The 16,197-nt window shown below is 44.2% G+C and overlaps 1 protein-coding gene across 1 annotated transcript; it reads left to right on the top strand.

Moving 5' to 3' along the window:
- The first annotated feature begins 241 nt into the window (after positions 1-241).
- LOC306920166 (carbohydrate sulfotransferase 1-like) lies at positions 242-12,805 on the top strand. The gene is made up of 4 exons (XM_079496814.1): positions 242-331; positions 9,373-9,733; positions 10,826-11,172; positions 11,777-12,805. Exons 2-4 carry the CDS (start codon positions 9,419-9,421, stop codon positions 12,411-12,413), a joined length of 1,299 nt encoding a protein of 432 aa, XP_079352940.1. The 5' UTR covers positions 242-331; positions 9,373-9,418; the 3' UTR covers positions 12,414-12,805.
- Positions 12,806-16,197: the final 3,392 nt, after the last annotated feature.

Below are 16,197 nucleotides of genomic sequence, written 5' to 3'. Positions count from 1 at the left end.
CTCCGCTCCGCGTGGAGCCTGGATCTCCTCCTCTCACATCGATCGACTCCCGTCACTTTTTATACCCGTAGCTACAGCCTCATACCTCCCTCCCTCCCGCCCTATACCTACCTCTCCAGCATCATCCACACGAGGATTGTCTTCTATATGGACCACGTTAATGTAGCCTGCGAGCTGCTGATCATTTTGGCCCCAGAGAGAGAGAGAGGGGACAGCTGAGCTAGAAGAAAACGCGCGGCGTTCCAGGACAGCTGGATATAATGTCTCAGTCTTGATAACGTGGACATGTATAATTATGGCATCATGAGAAGAATACTACGACTATAATAAGGTAATTGATGGCTGGGAACAGCTATAGTGTGCGTTTGTTTTACTCCGTTTATAATGTATAGGACAATGGTTTTCAGCTGTTTTCATATCAATGTTTCATACCAAGGTTTCACCCATTAGGCCTATTTATTCGGCATTTGAGCCACGTACTGATATTTAGCCTCTCAGACCCAAGACTTTAGAATATTTTGTTATCGTTGGATACAATTTTGTCCACAATTCCATGCAGGCTATGTGTGGTATCAGCTGAGATAACAGGCAAAATAGCAATTATTCTACATTGTCTTGAAAATTAAGTAGCCTGCTAATAATTTAACTCTTGAGATATTTAACTGTCAAGAGAGTTAAAGATCTATACCAACTCTCCATCATTTAGCTGGAGACCACCTGGAACCCATCCCAAGGACCACATGGTGGTCCCCGGACCACGGATCTGAGAACCACTGCATGATAGGCTACGGACTATAAGTTATGCGTCCATGGGGTTATTGTTACATTCGGGATGGAAATGGATGTGTTGAATTACGTGCGGCTATAGATGTATAGGCTATATATGTTATCAGTGGTTAATTGTTCAAGGTCTGCATCGTGAAGCACGGCTGCAGTAATATAAAGAGCAGGCTTCATTCTGCAAAATTCACCGTTAGGGGGTCCATATAAGGCAACATTATGAGATCTTAATATTCTAATAAAGTCGCAATTGCCAACATGCAACATTGGGAGGTGGGCGTTCTTCTCAATTAAACTGACATGCAGAATTTGGTTTAAGATAAAGCATAAGGCTGCCCATAACATTCTCTGTTTTGATGAGTAAGTCGGCTTCAATGTACAACATTAAAACGTAACATTTTTAAGCAGCAATGGTCTGCTTCTTTTTTTTTTACAATATGATATGAAAGTTGAAGGAGACGCATCATCATCAGTTCTTTTTGGGGTTTTATATAATCGTAGGCATCTGTATGATATGAGAGATGTAGCCTATTCTTTAGTTATAGCCTATAGGATCTGTTCTTGTCGGCAAGCGGACTCTCACTCTGCATTTAATAACAACCCGTTATAAAGGCCAAGCCAGGGTTAGTTCTGAAAATAAGCACTTATCCGAAATTTAAATTTAATTTAAATTATTCCATATCAGATTGACTAGCTGCCTACTTTGCATGCAGGCCATGCAGCACCTCTTCAATCCAAAATGATTGAAATAAATAAATGATTGGTTAGGTTGGTTGATTAGGTTATTATGGTGCAACATTATATGAATGATAAAATTACATCATATTGTATAATAAGTGTTGATGGAATTCTACTTGCATGTGTTAATTAAGTTAAAAAATATTATAGCTCTGTGGGCCTATATTATACTTAGCATTACTGTTAATGCTGCTTGAATAATAAGTTGCTGATTCATATAGCGACAGTTTAACAGCATCTATCATCAATGTTTTTTATTTACACATTGTTTTAATGTTTTGGATGTGTATTTTATGTAACCACTTATAAACCCTAGATACTTGGTAAACTTGACATTTGTAGTGTTGATTTTGACAGCACATTTTTATGTAGTTTTAGCTTAGATTTTATTTATTATTATTTAGTTTTTCATCAGTTTTACTTTCGGTGAACGTTCCCCCCGAATAGGGATGCTGCATGGGTTCAAGTGGTTAGTGTCAAAAACACTAAGGGGGGAAATGTTTGGACGGCGGACCCCCTGTAATGTATAGGATATCGCCTATACATAATCTATACATAATGTATAGGCTATCGCCTATACATAATGGGCTATCGCCGGGAGGCGAACCCGGGACCTACAGTACGTTACCAGTCGATTCCACACAAAAGATTATTTTTGTGCGATCAAAACGCAAGCCCAGGTGTCACTTCCGGGGCTTTAAGCAGCTGGTTGCTGCATTTTCACGCTAGTGCTGCTTCAACTTGTAGCGTGGGGACCTTTGTTTCCGGTTTTCCCCTTATGGGAGTGGATGGGACTTGACGCATGTGTGGAATCACCCTATAGCCACTAGCCAGCCTAGTCATCTATCATGCCCCTGGAAGCTCGTCCACGTGCGCCAGCCAGGAGCTAGGCTCGACTGACTGGGGGGGACCTCCACAACCAGGCAACTGACGTGCTATCGACTACGCAGAAGGCCACGACTTAATCTGAGTGGCACACGCGGAGAACATGACAACACCAGACAGAACCAAACAGTAGTGGTTCAGATCAATAGCCAAATGCCTCCCCTGGTCAACGGGGAATTCACCTTTAGGCTAGTGGTTATGAGATGTTGGAGACACATGGGTTGGAAATCCCGGGTGTGTTGGATGTTGATCGACTGTTTTATAATAGTCACGGACCCCGGTGTCGGTCCCAGAACCGCACTTTAACAAGCACTGCGTTCATAGTTCATCCAGAAACCATGCTATACCAGGACAGGACAGGACAGGACAGGACAGGACAGGACAGGACAGGACAGGACAGGACAGGACAGGACAGGACAGGACAGGACAGGACAGGACAGGACAGGACAGGACAGGCTGCAGAAAGATGAAGACATTGTGACAAGTAGAATGACAGTGTGATACTGTTACTGTATCTATACCGACACATTCTCATGGACCTCATGATCCATGAAATGCAATTCATAATACATGTGTCCCCGGTATAGTTGTTGTTGTCGGTGTATTGGCCAAGTGCATGTGCCTGGGATAATATGCCCTCTCTCTCTCTCTCTGCTAGATCGTTGTTTCTCAACCTGTGCCCAGTGGGGTGGGGTCCCCAGATGACAGTGAAGTGGCAATTTAATTAATTAAACTTTTTCAATTTAAGGACTTTTTGCTCGCACGCACGCACGCACGCACGCACGCACGCACGCACGCACGCACGCACACACACACACACACACACACACACACACACACACACACACACACACACACACACACACACACACACACACACACACACACACACACACACACACACACACACACACACAGTGTGTCTCTGTCTGTGTGAATTCCCCTCAACCTGTTACATTAGCATTGAGAGGACAGCCCTCAAAATACTGGCATTTCCCTAAAGCTTTGGTGCCGCCCATTCAGTCCACACTATTATCTCTACAGTTTTATCATCTGGGTCAGTACTGAGTCTACTGACTTTTTCATACAATTCTTTCAAATAGTCATACACTAACTCTGAGCGGTCCGAGCTATAGTGTGGCTACTATCGCTGGCTTCGTCTCCATGCTCTGCATTGTTGTGATGACGCATTTGTTAGTGCAAGGGGTGGGCTGTTGCCAGATTGGCCGGTTTTCTGCTACATATTAAGGCTTGTTTATGGTGTGTTTTAGTTGATTTTTCGCCTGGAAGGCTCTATGGAAATCTGGTACACTCTTGAACAAAGTTATACTGTGAGAGAGCGCCGTTCACAAATACCAGAATGAACGCGTTCACAATAATGTTCATCAAGCGGAAATACAGTATATGTTCAGTTCACGTTCGCCCAAAATATTAACGAGTTCAATCATGAACAATCGTTCATTTCACAGGTTTTCAGTGTTTTCAGCAACACTGAAAACACTACTTATTGACAATAGGAATAAACAGTAACACCTTTGCGGTTTAAAGGGAAATTGTAACAATCACTTAATTCAGAAGTACTGGTGTCCAAGTTTAACCTTAATCACTCTGCAAGTTTCAATTACAATGGGCTTCCATAGGGAAGAGTGTCTGATAAAATGAATATCAAATATTAGGGTTGTCCCGATCGGATCGGGTGATCGGGGGGCCGATAATGTCATTTTCAAATGATCGGAATCGGATTGGGAGCCAAAAAACGTGATCAGGACATCCCTATCAAATATCTAAATACAGAATCAAGCAACTTAAAAATCACACTCGTGTGAAGTGACATGATGATGTCATCATACATCATCATAAATCAGTTGAGCACATTCCATGCTCATACAAACAATCACACAAAGCTGTGCATAGGAGGGGTTAGTGCCGCTCAAAAACTGTCAAAAGCCTGAGTAGATAATTTTAAGATTAAAATGACCCCAAGCATGTTTGAATTTCTCCCGTTGAATTTCTCTCCACTCCCGCCCGCTACTGCAATGATATCATTTTTTTTCTAATTTTTTTATCCCACGATTTTGCAACCCATCACACAGTGTCAATTATCTAATGTTATCCTGGGCGCTACACTTCCTCTGCCAACCTAGGGAGAGCAACGGACTGACCTCATGCTTCCTTCTAGAGGAGTCCAAGCTGCTTCATTTATTTCACCTGACAGGGGAGAGTTTCCCCGGCCGGACGTAGTGCGTGGAGGGAACACGTTATTCCAACCAGTTCCTTTCCCCATCATCATCATTACTGCATGTTTTTTCTGCACCCTAGGTGACACGGGGAGAACATGCAAACCTCCACACAGAAAGGCTCTTCCTAACAAAAAAATAAGTCTTATTTAGTCCCGCACCATCCCGCAAAACCAGCAATATTTCCATTGAGATGGAAAAACATTAGGCGTTTACACAAACAGAATGAGATTGAGCATGCGTGCACGAGAGATGGGTTGTTTATTTGTGTGAGGAGTTGCTCACAGTTATAGAGGGAACGTGTTTATATTGCGACTGAAGATATATTATAGGTAGGCCTACTATACTATATATTATATTGACACCTGTCAATATTGACATCATTGACAGGTGCGGCGTCGCTCCTGTTCCGTGTCTGCGGGGTGCGCTCATGCCTGGAGATGTCTCTTGGAGAGAGAGTGAGAGTGAGGGAAATTATGTTCTTCTCAGACATAACATCTTATTAACCCATTTAGGCCTGACCTCAAAATTTAAAAAATCTTCTAAATCATCCAGTTTTCTGAAATAAATATTTTCCCGATTTTTCAAAAATAGCAGACCTACAAGCTCGTAGCGCGCCACTCGGTGGTGCGATATGAGCTTGTAGATCTGCTATTTTTCAATAGCTAAATTATAACATAATGTTTAAAACACCAAAAGGGGTTCCCGCCCAATAAGCTCTGTATCTGGTTAATTGCGGGAGGATGCGGGATTTTGCGGGGCTCGCTGATTTTTATCTTGACCGCCTGCTCCCGCCCGCAGGTAGGGCCTATTTAAGTACCGCCCGTGCCCGCAACATTTGCGTTGGGTCCTGTGGGCGCCGCGGGCTCCCGCTCCCGATGCAGGACCCTAGCAGTCGGCATAGGGTTTAACGTAGAAGTCCGTCTGCAACGGAGCTGCCATGCGTTAAATAAGGCATATCGCTGCACAAACGATACGGCCCCTAGTTATAGAGCCCTGAGGACCCTGTTCAACTAAATAGTGCTGAGGCGCTTCGGTACTATCTGCCCATCACCACATAATCTGGGGGTTCGATTCCACAGCTTTGTCGAGCAACTATACAAACTTAATTGGAGGGAAGCCGGGCAGGGAGGGTGATAATTGACACTATAGGGCGTTCTCCTACGGGCTGGGGGCGGCACCTGTCAGCAGGGTGTTGGGCGGGAGGAGTAGAATGAAGGCTCTACGTCCTCGCGGTGGGGGCTCCTCACTGGTAAGTGAGTCAGTAGGATACAACAGCAGTGACAACACGCAAGCAATGTGTGTGGGGAGGAATTAACAGGCCTAACAATGAAAAAATAAAGCATCACACCCGTGTGAATTGAGTGGTGTAAGGTCTTATATAGCCTGATCAGCTGTGGTCTGACGTAATGTCTGACGTAATGAAATCACACCCGTGGGAACTGAGTGACCACGGGTAGCAACCATGCTAATTTTTTGGTACGAACAGACAGACAGACAGACAGACAGACAGACAGACAGACAGACAGACAGACAGACACGTAAACTAACAAAGCCAGTCGTAGGAGTGGTTTACACCACTCAAAAAAAGGGGGGGGGGGGGGGGGAGTGGTGCAGTGGTTCTCAAAGTAGGGTCCAGGGATCCTCAGGCTTCTGGGGGGGTTTGACTCAAAACTGCATGATGATCATGAAATGATTCACTGACACAGGGTTAGGGTTAGCTAACTTAGCTTTAGGGTTATGCAGTGGTGTCATGCTCGTAAAACGCAGTACCACCTCGTGGTACCAACAAATGGTGACGTGCATGTGCGTGCACGCTAGAACTCGTCCACCTAGATTCAAGAGAAGACATGAGTCTTCTCTTGACCACCTACCCAGTGGTTACTTGCATAGGCGTGCGTGCGTGTGCGTGCACGTGACGTCATTAAAATGCTGTGTACTGAAAAAAAGAATCACCATTACACCACTGGGGTTAGGGTTGATATGCTCTGGATATGATGCTAGAATGTCACAGGGATTTGGTGTGTCGAACCGCCACATCCCAATAGCATTGTGGACACTAACCACAAGGCCACTGCTGGTTGAGTTAGTATGGGCAAGAACAGAAGATGGGTGGAAATATTACCCCCCCCCCCCCTCCATGCCTACAGTAGTATGTGAGAAGGGACCTACCTATCTCTACTAATAGTATTGTTATCCACAGAAAACAAACATATTTCTCACAACTATTCAAGTTGAGGGCTTCAGTTAAACTACTTGACATTTTAAAAATGATATGACTTCTGCAACTGCAACCAGTGCAGCTGGTTTTCACATGAATACATTTTGATTGCACCACTGGAGCCAGCCAGTAGAATCCCATTAATCAGCTGACTCCTGTTGAGGCCAGAACAGCAATTAGTACCGTAGAGTAGGAAGACGGCGTATGCACATCCCCCCCCCACCCCGGAAATATATACTTCTAATCAGTGTTTCTAGATTGGAAAATATGCTGTACAAAATGATGAGCAATGTTAAGACATTTTCAAAATGTCCCATATACCATTTCTATGCAAATTAGAGCTGAAACATATTTGCACTATAAATCAGCCAATGTTGCACTTAATTGAACAAATAGGGGTTTAAGGATCAAGAAGCCAATTATGTGTGATATCTGTGTCTGTGGCATGCTGGTATGCAAATGAGTGCTGCTCTTACAATAATATTGTAAAAATTGCAAAATGTGGTCTTAATCACAATTTTTACCAATTACTATTATGCAAGCGTTTTTAGCCATCTGCGAAGTAATTGCTCGCCAATAGCCTTCTTTACCGATGTGTTCATAAAGGTGTCTTCAACCCGACTCCTCTGGGGAACTTTGTGGGAGCCAATCAAAGTTGAGAATTACTTCCAACCAACTCCTCTGGGGAACTTTATGGGAGCCAATCAAAATTGAGAATTACTTCCAACCAACTCCTCTGGGGAACTTTGTGGGAGCCAATCAAAGTTGGGAATTACTTCCAACCAACATGTTTGGTCTGTCTTTCAGCAGTGGTTATCGATTGAGTTTTATCCAATACTAAGCCTAAATGGTGTGCCAGACCCAATACTTTTCAATACAAAAACTGTCAAAGACATGAATTGCTTTTTCTTCCATTCTTTTTTTCCATTTTGCCAAGGCCAATTTGAACAATGTTGTACTAAACCACTGCTAAACTGTTGTTGTTGTTGTTTTAAAAAGGTGCCTAAATGGTGCAGGCGGCGGTGGCTCAGGGGTAGACTGCCTGGATGGTAACCGTACGGTTACGAGTTACTGTCGAAGTCTCTGTAAATCTCTGTAAAGCGCCTTGGATAAAGGCGCTATATAAATGCACCATTTACCATGAACATTTAACAATGTTCATTCTGAGAGCATGCTGCCTTATACCGATTAAATCCCTCAATAATGAAATCAGGTAATTTTGAGACATAAACTGGTGGTAGGTGGTGATTAATACAGTGGGTGTGATCATTTTGGTGGGGGGTCTGGGTTTGCTCCCCGGGCCCAGTAGAACCTTTTTAACAGAGTATATGCAATACGGGGGGCAGCCATACGTACGTTAGTCCGATGTACCAATAGTCGGACATACGATGTACCAATAGTCCAACATACGTGGCCGGCTAAGACTCACCCGTGGCTCTGACATACATGGCCGGTTAAGACTCACCCGTGGCTCTGACATACATGGCCGGTTAGTACACATCCGTGTGGTAAAAGTATCGGTAAATGTTGGGTCTGATGTATAATTTTTCATTTTTATGCGGTTGTTGATATTTGGTAGCCAGCTTCAGCTTGCCTCTTGTGTGTCAGTTTAGTTGAATTTCCTGGGTCCCTCAGGCAGTCTCTGCAACTTTTCTTTTTGTTTGTTCGATGGCTCATGGTAGCCTAGAAGTCAACAATATTAAGATAGTAGGTTCACCTCGGAATTGTTTACAGTGTTGAGGTCGCAGTGAACCTAGTTGCCAAGATAACGAATGACGGCAGCTGATGTGATGATGGAAGGCGGATATGTGTATAAAACTCTCTGTCAGTATCCGAAACCTCGCTAGTTTGCCTCTTGTGTGTCAGTTTAGTTGAATTTCCTGGGTCCCTCAGGCAAAACATGTGCAGCTCCGTGGCCGACAGTGGTGGAAAGTAACTAAGTACTTTTACTTAAGTACTGTACACTACAATTATATTAAATCTTTAGTTACTAGTTACTTTGTAGATTTGGATTATTATTACAAAACACACTAACCACTTCAGCCCTATATACATTATGAGCTTGTAGCTCTGATATTTTAAAAATATTTGTATACATTTTGAAATGGGACATTCTTATACTTTTGGTACAATAATGACATTTTGATACAAACAAAAAAGTACATTTGTACTTTTACTCAAGTAAATGTTGAATACCAGACTTCTTCAAGTATCTCCATTACAGTCTTGATACTTTAACAAAAAAATCACACCTGTGTGAAGTGAGCGCTCTTATCATCATACGTCATCATACATCATCTCATTCTGGCCAATTTGCGTACTCACTTTTGTCTTCAATGTTTGTGTTTACACACTTTTGTCTTCAATGTTTGTGTTTACACAAACCCTCAAAGCTGGACATAGGATCGAAATATGAAATATGATTTTCCACCACTGTACTTTCCATGCAGGGAGAAGCTGGCATGGCCCACTGTGTCCAGATGAAGATATGTTTTACTGTCCTTTGTCCAGGGAGAAGCTGGCATGGCCCACTGTGTCTAGATGAAGCGCTTCCGCCATGCAATGCTCCTGGAAGGCAGTAATCCTGCTGGCGCTGGTCTCCATCGCCATCCAGTACACGGCCATCCGGACGCTGACCGCCAAGCCCTTCCAACTGTGTCCTCTGCCCAGCAGCACGCACAGCAACAACTGCGGCCCGGCAGGGGCCCTGCAGGAGACCGACCCCCCCTTCGAGCGGAGCGGCGGTGGCGGCTGTGAGGACTACCCCTACGTCTCCTTCAATGCCACGGCCAGGAAGACCCACATCCTGGTCCTGGCCACCACCCGAAGCGGCTCCTCCTTTGTGGGCCAGCTGCTCAACCAGCACCAGGAGGTATAGTGTTGATTTTGGGAGCAAATTTACATTTTCGATTTAGTCGTATAGTCCTTTGAGCAACATTGTATTTATTCAGTTGTTGTCATATTTTAGTCGTCTGAAATGTCCTTTTTCCCTTTTTTTCCCTTTTTTAAGATATTTTTGGGGGCTTTTTGCCTTTATTGATAGATTTACAGTAGTTTGACAGGAAAGGGGGAGAGAGATGGGCGGAAGACACGCAGCAAAGGTCATCGGGCTCGGGACTCGAACCCACGACGCGCTGTCAGGCTGGATTACAAGCCTATAGGTGCCTGTACCACTCGGCCGGCCCAGGCCATCATCTGAAATGTTTTAGCGTTAGTCTAGTTTTAGTCGTCTAAATATTGTAACATTTTAGTTGACTAAATCTATAGTTGATTTTGACGACTAAAATGTATTCTGGCGGTGCCTTGATGACAGATTTTACACTTGGTTGCATGCTGAAAATAGCCGATCTACAAGCTTACAAGGCGTGAAAAGGTTCTTATCCTGTGTGTGTGCAAGTCTTCTACCTGTTCGAGCCCCTCTATAGAGCGTCTCAGTCCCGCCCCCTTTCAGAATGACGAGGGCACCAGGAAATAATTCCCCATTAATTTTCCCCATAGACATTTCATAAAGTATTTATTTAAAGACCTTTAAAGCCTCGGACAAAGCCAACTCGGCAGGTGACAACTCATGACAATAAACAATTTTTTGGGGGGCCGAACAAATAATTAGAAAGAAGTGTTGTACCCTGCCCTTTTTTTCGTCTTTCTAATTATCTGTTCGTCCCAAATAATGTCTTTATTGTCATGAGTTGTCACCTGCCGAGTTTGCTTTGTCCGAGGCTTTAAAGGTATTTAAATAAATACTTTTTGAAACGTCTATGGGGAAAATGAATGGGGAATTATTTCCTGGTGCCCTCGCAGGGGGCGGGACTGTGACGCTCTACACCACGTCCAGACCACGCTGATCCCCTCCTCTAATAGCTCTATCCTTTGTGTGTGTGTGCAGGTCTTCTACCTGTTCGAGCCCCTCTACCACGTCCAGACCACGCTGACCCCCTCCTCTATCCTTTATGTGTGTGTGCAGGTCTTCTACCTGTTCGAGCCCCTCTACCACGTCCAGACCACGCTGATCCCCCGCCTGTCCCACAGCCGCAACACGGCCGACCGCCGCGTCATGCTGGGCGCCAGCCGCGACCTGCTGCGCAGCCTGTACGACTGCGACCTCTACTTCCTGGAGAGCTACATCAAGCCGGCGCCCGCCAACCACACCACGGACAAGCTGTTCCGCCGCGGCGCCAGCCGGGCGCTCTGCCAGCAGCCGGTGTGCGACGCCTTCGGCCCCGCCGACGTCAACGTGGAGGAGGGCGACTGCGTCAAAAAGTGTGCGGCGCTCAACATGACCCTGGCAACCGAGGCCTGCCGCGACAAGAGGTATGGATCTTTGTTTTTAATTTCTTTGTTTTGCTTATTGACAAACAAACGCATTGACAATGAAGGGAAAACTCATGTCATAATGTGTCATTTACGTGATATTGTCTCTTTATTGTTAATGGCGTTTAATGTTTGTGTTTGCACCGTTTGTTTTAACATCACCATTACATCACCTAATCAACATGAGTTAGACTTATATATTAGCGCCCCTCACTTCACACAGGTGTGATTTTTTTATTCGTTTTTAGAGCAGGTTTGCTAGTTTTTATTGTTTTTATTTTTGTAACAACGCTTAGTTTTAGTTTAGTTTTATTAGTTTTAGTGTTAGTTTTTTTCATCTTAATTTAAATTTAAGGGCATTTTGTCTATAATTTCAGTTTGTTTTAGTTAGTTTTGTGAACAGACAATACCGTTTCAGTTAGTTATTTTCTTAACCTTGGTGGAGGTCCCTGCTTCATCTCTCTCTCAGCTAAGGGTTCCCTGGCCTGAACAACGTTGAAGACCACAATTGAGCTTGAACAACAAACGCATTTCACTCACTATTTCTTTTTAAACACCTGCGATGTGACATTAAAAGTCGATTCTGTGATATCTGATCCTGAAGGCACGTGGTGATCAAGATCGTGCGGGTGCCGGAGATCGGCGACCTGCGCGCCCTGGTAGAAGACCCCCGGCTCAACCTCAAGGTCATCCAGCTGGTCAGGGACCCGCGCGGGATCCTCTCATCGCGCATCGAGACGTTCCGGGACACGTACCGCCTGTGGCGTATCTGGCGGGCGACCGGCCGACGCCCGTACAACCTGGACCTCAGCCAGCTGACGGTGGTCTGCGACGACTTCCTGAGCTCCGTGTCCACCGGCCTTGGCCACCCGCCCTGGCTCAGGGGGAAGTACATGCTGGTCCGCTACGAGGACCTGGCGCGGAACCCGCTCCTCAAGACGCGGGAGATCTACGACTACCTGGGCCTGCCCATGGACAAGAACGTGGAGGACTGGATACTGGCGAGCACGCGGGGCAGCGACGAGCCTTCGGCCAAACACAAGTTTGGCACGGTACGGGACTCGGCCGCCACGGCGGAGAGCTGGCGGCTGAAGCTGTCGTACGACATGGTGGAGTACACGCAGGTGGTGTGTCACAAAGTGCTCCACCAGCTGGGCTATAAGAGCGTGAGGTCGGCGGAGGAGCTGAAGAACATGTCCCTCTCGCTCGTCCAGGACAAAACTTTTGTACCTTTTTCGTAAAACAAAGGATAGTTCTGGGTTGGGGAAAAAAAGACTATTTTTGATATATTTATAAATGTTGCCTTATTTCCTTAGTTCAATTATTGTTTCTGTGATTTTCTTTTCTTCAAATTTGCACTAAACTAAAGATCCTTGAATGCACCATATTATGGGAATAACGGATGATTCTCATTTTGTTCTAGAAAATAGCACACTTTTAAGTAAAAATGAGCTAGAAAAACATCTGATTGAAGGATTTTTTTAAAAACACTTTCGTCTCCACGAATAGAGCCAAGACAAGGCACTGTCTCTGTCAATTTTGTGTACATTCAAAGCTGTTGTTGGTCTGTTTAGGCAGACAGAGAATGATTTTTTTAGAGAACCTGTGATTAAAATGGACTGTAAAGCCCTACTGTGCAATAAATAGTGAATGTCGCAGTCAAACCTTTACCACTGTGGCATTTCTATCCTTATGAGAACAGAGGTGTTTCTGACAGCTATGTCGTCGCAGTCAGGGGGTTGAAACCAAAAACTGTCAAGCTTCAGGACATTTTGGAGAAAATAAAATAAAAATAGCCTGTGTTCCAAACAGAGCATGTGCGCGGCGTGAAGCGGGGAAAAAAGCTGCTCCTCACTCCAGAGGGCAGTTGTCACGCTCGCTATTCGCTCGTGTTGATTCCACCCTCCCACCGCTCAACTTCAATTGCGTACCGCTTGCTCCGCTCAGACCCGTCCACTCAGCAGCAATAAAATAATAATGAAAAAATGTAAGTATTTTGCAGTGAGTCAGAAACACGTAACAAACACGCAAGCACGTGTGTCTCTCTGTGTCGGTCCGTGCCACCGGGCAAGCTCAAACATGTGGTGTGCAGCCCCGACCAGAGCGGCCTGGAGACCTAATATGTCCAAAACCGGTACTTTTCAGGATCATTACAAATAAAGCAAATATAGCTGTCAATTTACAAAATACAAAACATAAAAAGTTAAAATATGGTGAGAAGATGTGAGAAGTCGAAATGTGTTTATCACGATGGCTACATTGTACATCGATCAAAGTCTGTCTAAAAACACCCACAACGTGCTTTTCACTCAGTAGTTTTCTTACATTCTCTTCATCTTTTCATTCTTCTTCCCATTTCAAACCTTCGTTTGTAATATCTTTTTTCAATTTTCAAAGTAGCTCTTTGGCGCATCATGACAGATGACACAACTGAAAAGCATAGCAGAGCCTGGATTTTGACTGTGGAAAGTCTATTGTAGCTGTGGGGCAGAACACGTTACTTTTCAGGAAATTAAAAAAATAACCTGTGTTCCACTGGGTCCATTTTAGTTTAGTGAGATGCATTGTTTCAATATTTATAAAACCTAAAGACACATTAAACCACTTTCAACCTAGTGTCCCTATATATATATATATATATATATACATTTTTATACCAACACCTTTGTACTTTAAGTTTACTCAAGTCAATTTAGAAATCCAGACTTTTACTTGTATAACAAAGTATTTCTACATTGCAGTATTGGTGTGAATGTGAGTATACTTTTTCCACCACTGAAAACTTGCTTTTTGGGCAAGTGGCCACGACCTTTGGGCAAGTAGAACATGACCTGGACTTGCCTCGGAGACAACCCCTGGTCAGTGTCTCCTGGTGCCATCAGAGAGGCAGCTTGTTGAATGAAGCACCATGCTAACTCTAACTCTCATCAGTATTGCAGACTGGGCATCCATTGAAATGCATTGACATGCAGCACACAGCCCTTTGATCCTCTCCACTGCAGCGCTGCAGGCGACAGAGCTCTATTACATCTGTGTGTGTGTGTGTGTGTGTGTGTCTGTGTCTGTGTGTGTGTGTGTGTGTGTGTGTGTGTGTGTGTGTGTGTGTGTGTGTGTGTGTGTGCGCGTGTGTATGTGCACGTGTGCACGTGTGTGTGTGTGTGTGTCTCACTCTTTCTCTCTCTCTCTCTCTCTCTCTAGAATGTGCTGTAGAACCAGAGTCATGTAACTGTACTGTACAGCGTGGACAATTCTCGCTTCACTGGCGCATTTCACCGGTTTAGTGCTCCTTCAGCAGCCTTTGTGTCTGAATTTTGGCGCTCTTGCAGCGATAGTATGTTTGTGAGCAAACGTCATGGACTGAAGAGTCACTTTCTCCCTGCCGTTTTCTAACAACATACTCAGAGCACGGAGCACATGCTCCCTCCTTGTTGAGTCACCAGGATGCTATAGTTCAAATTAAATTCCCATCATTTCTCACATGTCTCCATTATTCACTCTGTATGTGCATGTGTGTGTGTGTGTGTGCATGTGCGTGTGTGTGTGTGTGCGCGTGTGTGTGTGTGTGTGTGTGTGTGTGTGTGTGTGTGTGTGTGTGTGCGTGCGTGTGCGTGTGTGTACATATGTGTGTGCTCCTGGTGATTGATTGATTGATTGATTGATTGATTGATTGATTGATTGCAGAATGGGTCAATTCAACAGAACTTTTAGAGTAAGTACAAATATACACTTCTATATAAAAAACAGGAAATCAATGTAAGGAGGTAAAAAGGGAAAAGAAACGTATACAGTAAGGGGGAAAAGGGGGTGGGGGATTCAGATTTTATAACTAAAATTTAAAATAATTAATACATTTAGTCCCTTGTTTGTGCTGAATCTGGGTTGCACATGGTTTGTTGAACTCCCTCTGGTGTTGTGGGTGTGAACTTCGTTGACATTAAGGAAGTATTTATGACCATTTATGACCATTCATGACTGAAACGTGTACAGTATGTGGAGGAAAAAAAGGTAAACCACAAAATAAAGGGTATGTAATAAATATAGTAGGCCTATATCATATTCATAATATATTTTTGTTCACAGAATCAAATATTTTATGGTCATGGTTCACCGGCATCCAGGAGTCTGGATGGCTAGGATCCAGACTTATTTTTTCTTGTGCCCACCGCGCTCTGACTTATGGTGCGTTACCCGTTCATAATCATATAATGCCCTATATATTTGTATTTATTGTATTGTTTTTGATATTTTTGTGGCTTTCACCTTTATTTTATTAAAGTAGTATACAGTAGGCTGACAGGAAATGGGGAGAGAGATGGGGGGGGGGGGGGGGTGACACACAGTAAAGGCCATCAGGATTGGGAGTCGAACCTGCGGCACACTGCCAGACTGGATTACCAGCCACGGTGCCCAGACGGCTACGCCAGCCGTCCGGGCCTGCCCTACTGTATATATTGTTATGCACATATACAGTACAGTATAGGCCTATGTTATAGACTAGTGAACTGTTGGGTTGGATGGTTGACATTCTCTTTGAGTCTTTGCACAGTGCATGGCTGCAGAACGCGCACACACACACACACACACACACACACACACACACACACACACACACACACACACACACACACACACACACACACACACACACACACACACACACACACACACACACACACACACACACACACACACACACACACACACACACACACACACACAGCAGTGCAGTGGTGGAAAACATAGGCTACTCACAATTTATACTTAAGTAGAAGTATCATTGCTGCAATACTGCTGAAATACTCTGTTACAAGGAAAAGTCCGGAATTCAAAATGTACTTGAGTACCAAAAGTAATGACTCATTATAAAGAATGTCCCATTTCAAAACTTCAAACGTATAACAATCTTTTGAAAATAGCCAAAATGTAAATAGGGCTGAAGTGGATAATCAAGATATACAAAGTAACTATAGTAACTATAACGTTTTTAAATAAATACAGTGCAATATTTGGATCCAAGATGTCTGC

This window comes from Electrona antarctica, assembly GCF_951216825.1.
Source record: "Electrona antarctica genome assembly, chromosome: 3".
Taxonomy (NCBI): domain Eukaryota; kingdom Metazoa; phylum Chordata; class Actinopteri; order Myctophiformes; family Myctophidae; genus Electrona; species Electrona antarctica.
The sequence above is the reverse complement of the archived record's forward strand: the minus strand, read 5'-3'. Positions and strand labels throughout refer to the sequence as shown.